General features: G+C 35.2%; 1 protein-coding gene across 1 annotated transcript in view; it reads right to left on the bottom strand.

The window, feature by feature from the left end:
* The window catches only part of Naaladl2 (N-acetylated alpha-linked acidic dipeptidase like 2), a 701,987-nt gene that overhangs the window by 350,142 nt on the left and 335,605 nt on the right, over positions 1 to 16,240 (bottom strand). The window contains exons 8-10 of the mRNA XM_057756897.1: positions 11,905 to 11,997; positions 9,841 to 10,046; positions 6,523 to 6,642 (exon numbers count right to left, since the gene is read on the bottom strand). Coding sequence (XP_057612880.1) covers positions 6,523 to 6,642; positions 9,841 to 10,046; positions 11,905 to 11,997 — 419 coding nt within the window. The remainder of the gene's footprint in view (positions 1 to 6,522; positions 6,643 to 9,840; positions 10,047 to 11,904; positions 11,998 to 16,240) is intronic.

The following is a 16,240-nucleotide window of genomic DNA, read 5'->3' as shown; positions in this document are numbered from 1 at the left end:
ATTCACTGGACAGTATTAGAATTCATGAGTATCAAAAAAGTGAAGATAATTTTTCTCATCAATAAACTGAACAAAATAGAAAATAAAACACACAGTTATATAATTTGTCATGAAAGTCAAGTAAATAAAAGTATATTTTAAGCAAATTTACTTTTCTCTATTTTGGCAAAAATAATAGAAAACAAGCTTCATTTCAGTGTTTCAATTATAATTATCAAGAGCAGACTGAGGAACAGCACAGCTTATATGGTAGTTTTCCCATCACACCTCCTATCATCCGCCACTATTAAAAATATACACAAGTTAAATTAGTTAAAGTGTGAGACATGAAAATCATGTGCGTTGTCACAAATGAATAATATAAAATGAAAGGAAAGTCACAGTGGAGTGACTGTGCTTAGTTCGTTATCAAGATACATGGAGAGTCGCGCTTGCCCAAACACTGAACAATTTCACGTTTAACTCGCATTGCTGTCCACAGTTCTTAGACAGTGACCGCTTGTAAAACGTGTATGGAAAATAATGTTAGGGAAACCTCATAAAATAAGGGCATTTGTTTGAAGACAAGACAGCAAACATACTGAAAAATATGAATGGTTTAACTGAATGAGTTAAACAAAACAGGGACAAAATTTAATAAGGCCTTGCTGGCTAGGCGTATCTCTGCTACACAAGATGCAGTCAATTGGGAAGAGAGATCTTTAACTGAGAATATATTCCAATCAACCTGTCCTGTAGGCAAGCCTGTGGGGCATTTTCCGAATTGATGATAATGTAGGAGGGACCAGCTCATTGTAGATACTGCCACCTCTAGGTAGGTGATCCTGTGTTGTCTAAGAAAGCAAACTGAGTAAGTCATGGGAATAAAGTCAGTATGAAATGCTCCTCCATGGCTTCCGCTTCAAGCTGCTCTATCCAAGGTCCTGCTTTGAATTTTTTCCCAGGTTCCCTCAGTGAATAACGTATGAGATGAAAGGTGAGAAAAACACTTTCCTCCTTCAAGTTGCTCTTGGTGACAGTGTTTTATCATAGCAATGGAAACCTTATGTAAGGCAGAGGTCATGGGTTTCTGGTTAAGACTTTGATTCATTTAGACGAGACACATTTCAAATGTTCTGGGAATAAAATATGCAGGGCATTTCTCGATGAACTGGTAGGTTTTCAATTAGGAAAAATGATATTTACAATGTTTCAAAATGATAGCATATTCAATATCACCATGTTTAATCAACATTCATTTAAAATTGAGCTGTTACAGCATCGTGTGGCCATGTAAAATATCAAATAGTGATAAAATGGACAAAATTTAGAAAATAGTAATTTCTTTTTTAAGAGATTCGTGATTTCCTAGTAATGCAACAAATAGGGACAGACATACATTTAAGAGATACCAGAACTCTGAGAATGGTTGCATGCTATTTACTGGGCTCTCAATTTGGTGACATTTGTGCTGTGAAATAAATATCTTCAGGTTTCAGGGTGGTTCCCAAATTGTGGTGTCTGTTATTGAAAGACATTTATCATCATTTCCCCTTTAGGACCATTTAAGAGATGATAGCTCATTTACAAGTCTTTTTCCCATGATACTGCCTCGAGATAATACCTATTTATTAGCATATAACTTTAAAGATTAATATGGATATGTCTATTTATTAGATATAAGGACATATCCAAGGATTTAACTGTACATTAAATCAACATAAATGCCTCTACTCTCTTTAAGTCAGATTTCTGCTAACTGGAGTATTTGAACAAATGCTTCATGGATTTGTTTTGACTTCTTGAAAAATTCGGCATGGACAGGTAAGAAGAGCATTATCTACCGACAGCAAGGTGTGGAGGGGAGTATCAGAAGGAAACAGATGGACAGAAGACTATCAGCAACACCCTTAGATAGACCCAAGAAGTGAAAAGAAACAACACAACTGGTTGAAAGAAATCAGTTGTTTGGTGTCATCGGCGCAGACTTACATGACTCATTGGACTTTGAGTGGGATTTGAAGTCTGTTTGTATTTCATGCACTGTCCTTTAATGCAAGTGTTAAAATTCAACCAATCCCATTGTCTCATTCCTGTGAATTCTACTGCAGTGTATATTCTACTGCTATTTTTCTCTAGCTGTTATTGTATGCTTTATGTTTTTAAGCTCCTGGAAAATTGGGGCATTTCATTAGCTCATTTTGTTCAGAAACACTTAAAGCAATGTCATGCACAACTCAAGCTCTCTGGGAATACACATCCAGTAAGGAGGTTTACAACAGACCGTGGGGCAGGATTCTGAAGTATTCCTGCCCACTTCTAGGCCCAATGCACTGAAGAAGAGAATATGGGTGGTTTGATATATGTGCACTGAATATTTTGGGAGAAAGCCTTAAGTCTTAGTGACTTTTCTTTTGCTGTGAAGAGAGAGGATGACCAAGGCAACATATAAAATAAAGTATATAATTAAGAGATTGACTACAGTTTCAGAGGGTTAATTCATAACCACCATGGTGGGGAACACAGATGAAGGCAGGCAGGCATGACTCTGGAGAAGTAACTGAGAAGTTTTATCTGATCCACAAGCACAAGGTAGAGACAGAGTTAATGGAAAGGTGTGGGTTTCAGAAACCTCAAAGCTCACCCTCAGTAATATACATCCTCCAGCTAAGCCACACCTCCTCCAACAAAGTCACATCTTCTTCAATTAGACCACATCTCCTCCAACAAAGCCACACCTCCTCCTAGGTCATTCCCAAATAGTTACACCAACAATTGTGTCATTTTGATTCAAAGCACCATACCTTTGTATGCATGAAAATCTAAAACAAAATTGAAAGAGTTTACAAACTTGAAAACTGTCTTAACCAACGCTAAGAAGCTTTTGTGACACTGCCTGCACCTTGTACTTTCACAGTATTAGGGTGGTCACATAATTTTTTGTTAGATTGCCCAGTTTCTGTCAGGTAATTAAAAATAATATGTGATTTAAATGTGTCTAGATTAACGACTTTCTTATGTATAAGTGCCTCAGGTCTTTCCCAAATAAGTTCTTAGAAATTTCATCTTTATTTGCTTGAGACATACAGAGAACTGATTAATACTTGGAAGATCTTTTCTTTCCCTTTTTCATAGGGCAAAATCAATACTTCCTGTGATCTATGAAAGATGATTGCAAGACTGAAAGGGAAGAACTGTGTAAAGACAGAGGTAGTGCATGTTTGTATCATGTACTAATGTTTCTGTCTCCATCTTAGCAGTAATAATGTATGTTATTTTGTATGAAGTCAGATGTATTTCATCAACCAAGGCCTCTGACTTCTCTATCTTCTATTGTACATTTAGATTTAAAAAAGAATTTATTTCACATTACTTTATTCAGAAGAACTAAGTGAATTCACACAAATACACACAAACACATTCACACGCAAATGCATATACACAGAGTACATAATTAAGTGTTTGTGAATGAGATACAATAGAAAATCATTCTTAATATCAGCAGTAGGCTAATTTAAGTTTATTTTATTATTTAAAATAAAGATCTGAAACAATAATGAATTTTAAAAAGAGATTCATAAATTAAAAATTCCTTTAGTTGTGTTGACCATTGGTAAAGCCTACATGAACATAGCAGATGATATTGCCATCTCAAACATTGATTCTAAAATGAAGCTACTTGAACATCCAGACCTTGATATTGGGACTTTGATTGGTACCCCTGCCTTATGTAGTTGATTGCCTGTATCAGCTAAAGTTACCGTGTAGTGTATCTATCCTGTGGTAATGCAATTCTGGTTCTACATAGACAGGTGGACAGAAACAGTGTTGGTATTTTGCCAGCACACAGAAGTCTCCAGCAGAGGTGTGCTTTTAGAAACTATAGATTATAGACAATAATCCAAATCCATACCTAAAGTTTTGTTTAACTCTTTTAGAAACTGAAGATTATAGACAATGATCCAAATCCATACCTCAAATTTTGTTTAACTAATATGTTAACATTTAATATTCCAGTGTGTTTTGATAACATTTTTATATAATTGCACACTACCTTGATGTATATTAAGCATATATTCTCGTATACACTTCACTTTAGATCCACCTGGTCCACTGAAGTAGTTAATACACAAAACAGGGGGAGGTAAGTTATGGTTTGAACACATATATGTATATGAATTTCTTAAATAAAAGATTCAGGACTCAAAAATGATACTCTGAGTTTTTAAATAGACTTGTCCAGCTTTAAAACTTTTAACAATTTCAAGTGATATGATCAGTTTTATATTTGTTAAAACATTAGAAGCACAAATGAAACAAAAAAGCACAATCAACATAGGAGCACAAATATCAGTAAAAAATAGCTGAACAAAAGCCTTAGTTCTTGTCTCTGGTTCATATTTGATTGATAAGTCATTGATAGACCATAGATTTTCTAGGAAACATATTAATTTGTCATTATCATTATTATGACACACAAAATGAAATAGTTTTATGAATATTCATAAACACATTAATCAAAATAAATTGAAGTTTTCTTTCAGTACAGTTCAAGGTCATTTTCACATAAGGTTAGTATATAAGTATTTTCAATACAGAACCAAAAAATATTTCTCTCTTAAGCATATATAAGAATGGATATTGCCATGAGACATCTAATTATTTACACTCCTTTCCTCCTCCCAAATAAATGGCTGCACATACTAAATGTTTTACAGTTTCTCTTATGAAAATATTCAAACAGAATTTTAATTTATGTTTTTATTAATTAAATGTGAACTTTGAAAAGTTTGCACATGTATTTAGTACATCACATTCTGTCTGTTCTCTTTCCATACTATATACCTGGAAATAATACTACTGCAGAAAATCGCAACAGATCAAAGTGCAGAGAGTGTTTATGGAGTATTCAGTCATGGAAGGAATATCACAACACACCCTGCCACCACCCCTAAAACTCAGGGAGCATCGTGGAAGAAGGGATGGAAATGCAGTAAGATGAAGGAATTGTGGAGGACCAAGGGAAAAAGTATGTTTTGTAAATGATAGCACCTCTGAACTCACTCATGAACCTGCAGAATTTGTCATTCCTTACATAAGATCTGCATCAGGTCAACACTGGGGAAACTGAGGTGCTATTGATAGCACACAGCTGATGGAAATAGAAAGTCAACTTTCTTTAAGGTTATGGCCTCTTGGTTGATTAACCATGCTCTAGTTGAGGGCTCCACACTGACAGGTATATGGGCGGTACAAGTTGCATTCAGTGGGCTAAGAAAAAATAAACTAAGTAAGAGGAAATAGAGCATAGAGAAGAGATGTGAGAGGATAGGGTGTATGTATCAGGAAGAAGCTAAAGGGATGAGTTGGTGGTAAATATGGTCAGAATACATTGCATGCATGCATGAAATTTGTAAATAATTATAACATTATATTTAAAGTTTCAGATAATAATGAATAAAATTCAAAACATAAAAGAAAAATATATTTATCTAATTCAGCCCTAGAGCTGTGTGTCTTAGTGTCATTCTCTATGTATACAAAACAAAAACAAGCCAACCAATGAAGTCCTTTTTCCATTTCTCAGTATCTGGGCTATTTTTCTTGGTCACTCACTTATTTAGAAGTATCTGAAATTCCCAGGGAAAAATATGCAGCCTGTTTTCTTCGTGGATTTCTTGTGAGTCTGGTAAAGAAGCCAGATATAATTCACAGCTTGCACACTAGGGCACAGCTGAAAATAAATGTGCATATTTTTCCATGTGATCTTTTTCAGTGTCTCTCTTTATTGTATGACATATGAAAATGCCAATGAAAATTATCAAACTAGAAAATATTTTATGAAAGTCATAAAGTATTCATTTGCATTACATTTCAGTCGAGCATTATAGTGACTCAAAGCATGTTTCATCTCTGTCTAATTCAGTTGCAATGATACTTCCTGGAAGCCTTGTGGCCATTGGAAAAATCATATTCAGTGTTTACCAATAGAGACTGAGGCCAGACAGAACCCGCACCCCAATGATAGTGTGGTTTTCTGCATATGGAGAAACAGCATAGATACCTTTATATTCAGAAAATGTTATGAAAATTATAAGTAGGGAACAAAAATGAGGAAAAAACATTTGCTAAATCCTGAGTTATGTGAGAAATGATTATTAGTGAGATGTCATAAACTTTACAGTTCACAACACTTTATTGAAAAATAAGTTTTTCCTTTTTCATAAATTTCATTATTGAAAAACAACAACAAAAAAACACATCTGTAAACTCAGCACTTGGTGGCAGAGGCCAGGGTATCTTAAGTTATAGGTTAACCTCGTCTACCACATGAATTATAGGCCTCTCAGGGCTACAAGGGGAGACTCCACCAAAACGACCAGGCAGACAAATAGATAAGCAAACAAATGCAATGACAGGTAATTTTTCAAAACCCTTACATATCATTTTATGATTACTTAAATGAAATAAACCAAGAAACATTAACCTAGAGAGGAGAATGCAATCTTGAACAATTATTCCCCAACATTTGGTCCACCTTACCTCTAGAACCAGTTGCTGTAGGGATGGAGATGCTACTGGATGCAGACTGGTGTTGCCGCGAACAGGACTATGAAGGCTAATGTAAGCCACAGCATTCTTTTGTAGAACCTTCGCAAGATCCTGAAATAAAAAATTAAAAGTTCTACCAGTGGTGCAATTAAAATAACACATTCTACCTTATTAGGATAATAAATATTTTGATGTTAAAATATGATTCTTACCAGAAAGAAGGTGTAAAATATTTTCTTCTATGTTAAGGATAATCCTTCTCCCTCTATATGTAAACTCTTCCTCAATCTTGGTTTATTCTGCTAAGCATAATCAGACTGCTGCTCAAATAGTGCTTATATAAAGTAATCATTTTAAGAGAAAGGAGTTGAAAGGTTAGTATAATGTTCAGTTCAATTGCAGAACATGTTGATAAGGAATTTTCTTCAATGATAGTGTCTAATGCTATAGTCATTGAATTAGAGAACATAATTGCTGAGCTTCACTGGTTAGGGCTGACAGACTTTTCCTGTGAAGTAGTAAACTAATTTGCACAGATATACTCTTATTTCAAGGAAAATTAGGCAAAAACGAATTGTGAACCTGAAAATGTTACCTTATAAAAACCCTCACGAGTGCCATATGTTATGAATGACTCAGTGGCCTGGCTTTGCATCTATTATCCCTGCCCTGCAGTACTGAAGATTTCTGACCCCACGCTGAGGAGAAAGCTCTGAGGGACTTATATCCTTGATTTATCTCTACTTAATGTTGGAAATTCATCTACAAATAGAGATAGATGAGCAATTGCTTAAAAATAATTCATCTTTTTAATCAACACATGCATAATTAAAACTCTAGTAATTTCACATACAATATGGTAAAAATTGTCCATTATTACTTAGATTTTATGAAAACAATTCTCATAAAACATTTTCACAGACACTTCCTTACAACACATGAGCACACACTCTTAACACATGAGGATAAATTTACCCCCTTTTAACACATGAAGATACAGATACCTAACACATACACGCTTCCTTGCAAAGCATGAGCACAAGACATTTCCTCTCAGATATTTTCATGAGCACTGCAGGAGACAGACAGTCATATACTTACTTGAGAAGTCTAATTTCAGAGATATCAAGTTTGTCAAAATAACATGTCTATAATAGAAAAGATCTGAACTCCTATTTCCTTACTCTAAAATTTGTAGTATTTCCAGAGGAGCATGTGAAAAATATTTTTCACATAAGGAATAGTATTTTAAAAGATCTTGTTTTAAGAAATGCCATGATTTTTCACAAGGATCAATGTCGGTCTGAAGTCAGTTATCTATTACTTGTGGGGATAAAATTACCATTTAAAAGTTTCTTGAGCAGCTAATTCTGTTAACTTCAGCTGGGGTTTCAGGGTTTCCTGTGCAAGCAAAATCATGGAGGGCAAGATGGGACATGACCAAAATTTTTTCTTGCTCACTTCCACTCAGGATCAATGCAAACAAAAGTGTTTCATTTTCAGAAGACGCCCATTGCATAAGAGTAAATAGAATGAGCAACCAAGGGACTACATTTCCCTTCAAATGGACGGCATTTAAATGCTTTTTATGAGACACAGTTGTATAACATGTTATATAAAAATTATAGATACATTTTTATTAGTCATTGGTGAACTCTGAAAATCCTTGATCATGTTATTACTTTTGTCTTTGTCCATCTACTCATCTAAGAGTTTAGAAAGTAACTAAATTTGTAAATTTGCTCAGTTTGAGACACACATACACACATACATGAGAGAGCAACCTACATATATATATGTACATTTAATCAAATATATATATATATAATTGAATAGGATTATATCACTTTCCCTCTATTCATTTCTCCCTATACCTCTCCTAAGTACACTTGCTTCAGACCCTCATGACACCAATCAATCATTTAAGCTGATAACCTACTTTTCTTTATTACTGCTGCATTCATATACATCCATATGTATGAACAAATATGGAAATACTACCCGCTGAGTCTTATTTTGTTGTTTGTGTATATATAAGCAAGTTTTGTATTCTTTGGAACTTATGTGCCTTAGCAGATTTTTTATTTAGTCTGTGCTGAGAAGTTACAGCGTTGTCAAAAGGAACAATGAATTCACAATGTACATAAAATAAACTTATATTTTATGAAGCACAAAATATTCATGTAGTTTGAAAAAATGGCCCAATACATGCAAATTCATATTTATTTAATTTTTAGACTGTGTTGATCGACATTTAAATAATTTCAAGGAATTTTTGCAGTACAGTTATCTCTGAATTTGGGTTTAAAATATATAACCTAGGAAGTAATATAAAAAATGTATTTTATGGATGTAATTTGTGCATACTTGTTGAATAAATATTAACACAAATTAATTGTGAAAGTTGTAGACACAATGGAGAGTATTTTAAAACATTCTTTAAGACGTTTTCTTAACATTTATTAGAAAATTGAATCATAATTTCATCGTTTTATAATTATTTAAAACAGTACAAATCCATAAACATGAAAGAAGGTACCTTTAAATTATTTTACTGGTCTTGAAGTTATGAACTAAACTTTAAAATTTTGTTTCAAAAGCTACTGTTTTTCCTGCTGGAATTGAGAAATGTTCAAACATTGGAGTGTCTACATTAGAAATACACTTTTTGAAAAGAATCTCATCAGAGGGCTCTGCAGGTCTTGCTGAGCTTACTTATACCAGTAAACATTTTCTCAGCTTTAAGATTATTTCCTTTTGTAAAAGTACATGGTCATTTTTTTAAAAAAATATTTATTTTTATTATTATGCATACAATATTCTGTTTGTGTGTATGTCTGCAGCCAGAAGAGGGCACCAGACCTCATTACAGATGGTTGTGAGCCACCATGTGGTTGCCGAGAATTGAACTCAGGACCTTTGGAAGAGCGGGCAATGCTCTTAACCACTGAGCCATCTCTCCAGCCCATGGGGTCTTTCTTTTACTTTCTTTAAGGCTATTTTTTATTTCATGTGTGTGTGTGTGTTCCCCTAAGTAGAATGATCAAGCAAACATTACTGCAAGTGATATGCAGGTATGTAGATGTGAGAGCAAGAAGGCAATAGAGTAAGATTAGTTTTAAATCTTACAAAATCCACAAAGGAATAACTCAAATTTCCTCTTAGAAATTAACAGATAGGAAGTCCTTTTGAGAAGTTCATTATGTATTTGCCTTCAATATTATTATATTAGACTGAAATATCTGGAAAATAAAAGAAAGGAAGGAATGGAAATAAAATAAAAGGTTATAATTAATGAATTTATTTCACCTCTCCCCATTCATAGGAGCCAATGTTGCCCCAAGTCGTTCCTCCCCATGAGCAGAAAACGATGGTACGCTCTGGTCTCCATCCTTTATTCACTCTTAACATCAAGGCTTGGATAAATGCTGTGATGACTGCCGTACTGCTGGCCCCTTCCTGTCCATTATAGCCGTATCCAGCATGGTGGTTACTGCCAACTATAACATACCGGTCTGGAAATAGAATGAAACAGGAATTATTAAAACAAAATGTAAACCTCAACATTATATCAGCATATATTCAAATATTAAATTTAGACATTTTCCCCTTATCTCTCAGAAATATCTGAAAGTTCACTTTGAGCTGAACTATATCCTAAATAAACTAATAATCAATCAATTAATCTGAATTATAGCATCCATAAATAAGAAATTCTTGATTTTAAACAATATTTTTATTTTATTCACATGGAAGTTCTACGTCAACTTGATATGCCAGACTTTGTTGACTCCCCTTGGGAGGCCTTGCCCTATCTGAGGAGTGGATGGGGGTGGGATGGGGGCAAGGTGCAGGGGAGTGGAAGGAGGGAAGGAGGGGCAACTGTGGTTGGTGTATAAAATAAATAAATTTTAAAATAAAAAATAAATTCATAATAAGCAATACTTGAAAATTTGTGCATGCAAAACTTCTTTGGTAGATTAAAAATTTATTATCATGGATCTGGTACACTTTTTTTACAACTGTGTTTTCTTGTGAGGAGTTACAAGTGGAAAAGCAGTAATAAATATTCTCATACTTCAGTTGGACTTGGTTATAATAAAAGCCACTGAAATAGGTAAGATGCAGTCAGATGGATTTCTAAATTTATTTGTGGCTGTGTCTAAGGATACTCAATGACAGCTTATACAATAAAAAACCATGGAGAATAAACACATTGCATGAAAAATTTTATGAGTTGGATGTCAAGGAATAGGGAAAAAATTAAACTTGATTTCAAAATTCTCTGGGTCAGCAATTAGGTTTTGTGTTATAAAAAAGAATATTTCTCCGAGGAGTGATCAGTAGGTGTACAACTCAAGTCCACATAAGTGATTTGAGTGCAGTAAAACCTTATTGCTGCTCTGGGGATGGCAGATTGGCTGGATGAGTTAAAGAACTTAGCCCAAATGCCCAGAGATCTGAGGTCAGTCCCTGGAGTCTGTGATGGAAGGAGAGGAGTAATTCCTGAAAGCTGTCCTCAGACATTCAGATGCCCATGATGGCACTACCGTGCCCATCTTCTCTCTCACACATGTGTATAATAAATAAACACTTAACAAAATAAAAACAGTAGTAAATTGCATATGCTTTGCTGTCATTTGGTGAACTGGGATCCATCCGTGTGATGAACTAGAGTGTGCTGGCATTAGTCAGCTAACGGGTCATGTACCAAATACTGATCATTACATCAACAGTTCAAAAGAAAATGTAAGTTATTTAATACCTAAAAAAATAATTATTTCCATAAAAAGACCTTTCAAATCCAAAAACATGTAGCCATTGGGAGAAACTATGAGTAGACGACCTTTTACATGCAAAAGAACAAAGACACTGAGAGGAATTATGAGTAGAAGATATATTAAGGTTGCGACAGAGAATAGCGTTAGAAGTTTCTGTTTTGAGACCCAAATTTGATTTGCTTTCAACAACTGCATCACTAAAACATATGATAATTTTTTAAAGTATTTTGTCATTGAACTGAAATTTTCCATAGTATCATGGTTAGAAAATAAGAAAAGTATTGCATTTTGATTTCTATTTCAGTTTAACAAATATAAACTTCCCTCTTGTCTCCTTTCCTGGCCTTTACACTCTCCTATATGTTACACTCTCTTATACCCTGCCTGTTAATGCTTATTTCTGATGACACTGTAGGAAAGAAAGGAAAACATATTTTAAACTTTTATATAAATTTTCTTTTAGTCACCTAAACCTCCAGTTACATATAAAATAGGATAATGAACTCCAGTTTTAAATTATCTTTGAAAATAGAACACTTTGGTCATTTTATATGAATTAGGAACTAGATTATAACTACTTAAGCCAACTTACCTGGTGACGTCCAGCCTCTTAGACACCCAACAACATTAGTCACTGGTTTAAATTCCGTGACTGTCTGTACTTGCAAACTGACAGTTCTTTTTTCTGTTTAAAGAAAAGAAATTAAAAGAACTTATTGATATTGTTGTGTTTCCCTAAAAACAGTAGAAATTATTTATGTAGTAAATATAACTCCACATGATTTACTTTTTTCAAATAGCTAAAGTTACACTTTAGTTGCCAAATAAGATCGTTTTTATGCTGACTCTATTTTAGGGATTTGTCCTGCTATGGTCACCATGACACAATTGCCAGCTTCCTGCTCTGAAAGCTGTGAAGTGACACCCTGAATTTCACATTTGTTCCAGCACAGGGTCCAACATAAGAATACACAGAAAGCTGCTGGGGGATTGAGAATGTTACAGCTTGAAAAAAAAGAGAGGAAAAAATTTATTCTGTGAATGTTAATATTCTTTATTATAATCTAATGATATTTATTAATGTTAGAAAAGGAGGTTAAGACACTTTCTCCGTGTGATTCGCTATCATATCATCATTGAAAACTTTACATAAAATAGTTTACAAGTAGTATTCCTATTTTTTCAATTTTTTATTGACTTTTATTGAGCTCTATATTTCCCTTTGCTCCCATCTCTGCCTCTCCCCTCCCCACTTCAATCCCCCCTCCCCCAAGGTCCCCATGTTCCCAATTTACTCAGGAGATCTTTTCTTTTTCTACTTCCCATGTAGATTAGAACTATGTAAGTCTCTCTTAGTGTCCTCATTGTGGTCTAAGTTCTCTGGGATTGTGGTTTGTAGGCTAGTTTTCTTTGATTTATGTTTAAAACCCACCTGTGATTGAGTACATGTGATAGTTGTCTTTCTGTGTCTGGGTTACCTCACTCAAAATAATGTTTTCTAGCTCTATCCATTTTTCTGCAAAATTCAAGATGTCATTATTTTTTTTCTTCTATGTAGTACTCCATTGTGTAAATGTACCATATTTTCCTTATCCATTCTTTCATCTAGGGGCATTTAGGTTGTTTCCAGGTTCTGGCTATGACAAACAATTATGCTATGAACATAGTTGAGCACATATCCTTGTGGCACAATTGAGCATCCCTTTGGATATATACCCAAAAGTGGTATTACTGGGTCTGGAGGAAGGTTTTTTTCTCATTTTCTGAGAAATCATCACACTGACATCCAGAGGGATTGTACCAGCTTGCATTCCCACCAGCAATGCAAAAGTTTTCCCTTTCCCCACAACCTCTCCAGCATAAGTTGTCATCAGTTTTTGATCTTGGCCATTCTTATAGGTGTAAGATGGAATCTCAGAGTTGATTTGATTTGCATTTCATTGATGACTAAGGGGGTTGAACATTTCCTTAAGTGTCTTTCAGCTATTTTAGATTCCTCTGTTGAGAGTTCTCTGTTTGGGTCTGTACTCCATTTTTTTTATTGGATTATGTGAGTTTGAGGCCAGTTTTATCTACAAGAGCTAGTTCCAGGACAGGCACCAAAGCTACAGGGAAACCCAGTCTCAAAAAAACCACAACCCTCCCCCATAAAAAAGGTCAAAGACAGGCTCCAAAACCACAGAGAAACCCTGTCTCAAAAAACCAAAAAAAAAAAAAAAAAAAAAATTTAGAACACTTCCCTATAAACCCAGCAGCACAAACATTGAGAGAAACAATTAATAAATGGGACCTCCTGAAACTGAAAAGCTTCTGTAAAGCAAAGGACATGGTCAACAAGACAAAACAACAGCCTACAGAATGGGAAAAGATCTTCACTAACCCCACAACAGACAGAGGTCTGATCACCAAAATATACAAAGAACTTAAGAAATTGGTCACAAAATGTACACATAATCCAATAAAAAAATGGAGTATTATTCTTATTTAATACTAAAGCGCATTTTCATATAGTGCAATCTATTTTCATAGGTTATATAATAAACCCTACTAATTTCTCTACTTATTTTTTTAAAATTTATTTGCATTAATGTTTTGCTTGCATGTGTTTCTGTGTTCCATTTGTGTGTCATCAGGAGAGGACATTAAATCCCTAGGGACAGAAGTTAGTGGTTTTGGGATTGTTGTTTTACTTGGTTTAGCTTGAAAACATTTCCTTTGGGCTGGCAAACTGGCCCAGCAGGCAAAGCAGTTTCTTCCTAAGCTGATGTTCTCAGTTCCATACCTGGGACCCCCATGGTGGAAGGAGAGAAATGAGTTCACGAAGATATCCTATGGCCTACATGCATGTAACATGACTCTTATGTGCCACTACCAATAAAAACTAAGGGTAATAAAAATTTTCATTAAATGCTAGAAAACTTTCTTATTCTAATTATAGGTAATTCACATGCTCATCAAACACTTGAAACAATGAAATTTGATTTTTTTCAGGTTGTTATGTTTGATCCTGGTCTCAGACTGTGGAAAACAAATTGTCATTATATAATTTATGGTGTAGTTCGTATTATTACAGCTTTATTCTATAGATTTTTAATACATATTCACTTATTTATGGCCTTACAGTCGTGTTTTAGTTTCATATGAACTTTAATACTAAAGTGTTAAGCTTTATGATTTTCTATTTTTGTTTTCCCATTACTATTGCATATTAACCCTAGCCCTGTCTGAGGGAACGATACCCATTCTTTAGTACAGACACATGGTACACTTCCTAGCTGATTTCACTTGCCTATGTCTGTCAACAAAGTTTTATATTTTCTCCTCAACAGTTTTATACAACTATTATTGAATTTATTTTATTATTTTATATCTATTTTTTCTAATAATTTACATTGCATACAAGAATGCCATTTATTTTTATACTTTTGATTTATAATAAATTTTCATGCTAATCTTCAAAAATGTCACAGTTAATTTATCCGTAGGGTTCTTTTTCATCTACAAATTTAATTGGTTCTTTATGAATTTCACATTAAGCACTCTAATCCAACTCATTTCCAAGTCCTGTGTCTGTTCTCCACCATTATAGCATTTACCCCCTTCAAAGAAATAGATCTAAAAAATGACTTCACTCCTCCATCTTCCCCTCTTCTCCATCACATATTCTAATGTAGTAGATTTGGGAGCTTCAGTGTGTCATGCCATACACTATTTTGCTCAAACAACTTTCCTTACAAATGTTTATTGCAGTGATCGTTGGTTCTGGTTCAAGGCCTCTCTCTGGCTTCTGCTGCACTGGACCCTCAGTGAGACTCTTCTTGGCTGTTCTGCTACTGCCCCGAGTCATCAAGATCCTGTGACTATGGTTCTGCCAGACCAGTCTCCTCATGCACTCCATTAGTCACAGATGGGTTGGATGTTGTGATGGGCCAACTCGAAGCCCTGGTTATGGACCTGGATAGCAGCTGTGCTGGTAAGCCCAGATCTCCACTAGGACAACCGCCCTCCACCCCCCTGAAAAGCAGAGCCAGTTCTCCCTTGCCCTTGCCACTGGTACCAACTCTCCCATGAGGGATAGGACCAGCACTCCCAGGGCCAGTGAGGGAAGCACCAGCTCTGCAAGGCTCTTACACATCAACATGGCCTCAGGTAACAGTCCAGACCACAGGCATGCTCATGGTTCTTGGTGGTAACATAGGCCACCGACATCATCATCAACACAGATGCAGTAGGACCATGGACCCAGACATGCTCTTTGGCAGCAACACTGGCCTTGGCATCACCATGGACTCTGGTGGCAGTACATGCTTCTCACATCAGTCTGTGTCTCCCCTGTTGACACATCTCCAGTTCTGCCTCTCTTCCTAGCATCTGAACTGCTCTCTTTCTCTGTCTCTCACATCACACAACATTCTTGCTTTTTGTAGTGACATCTATTCTACTTGGTCCACGCATCACCATAATAGACTGGGCCCATGGCCTCTCAGTTACTTTGGTTCTTAATTTTGGTAGTTTTCCATAAAGACAACTCCTTTTCACTTTTTAATGTGTGTATGTATGAGTGTCTGTTTGTGTACATGTATGTGCACAGCTGTGTGTGTGCACTTGTGCAAAGCAGAGGTTGATAACAGGTTGACATATGATATCATGCTCTATTGTTCTCCTATTTATTGATTTTCATCTGCCTGAGTCTGAGGAATGAGTGTGTGTATGTGTGTGTTTGTATGTGCTTGTGTCTTTTTGTCTGTCAGTCTATGCATGTGAACATACTTGTGTGTGCCTGAATGTGGAGGCCTGATGTTGATATCAAGAATCTTTCTTGATCATTGTCTAACTTTATTCATTTAGGCAAGTTGTCTCAAAGGATTGTATAGCTTCATTATATGGTTTGTTTCACCAGCCTGTTTGCTCTATGCATGCAAAAACCA

Source organism: Chionomys nivalis, chromosome 24 (genome assembly GCF_950005125.1).
Source record: "Chionomys nivalis chromosome 24, mChiNiv1.1, whole genome shotgun sequence".
Taxonomy (NCBI): Eukaryota; Metazoa; Chordata; class Mammalia; order Rodentia; family Cricetidae; genus Chionomys; species Chionomys nivalis.
Note: the sequence above shows the minus strand (reverse complement) of the source record. Positions and strands in the feature narration are given on the sequence as shown.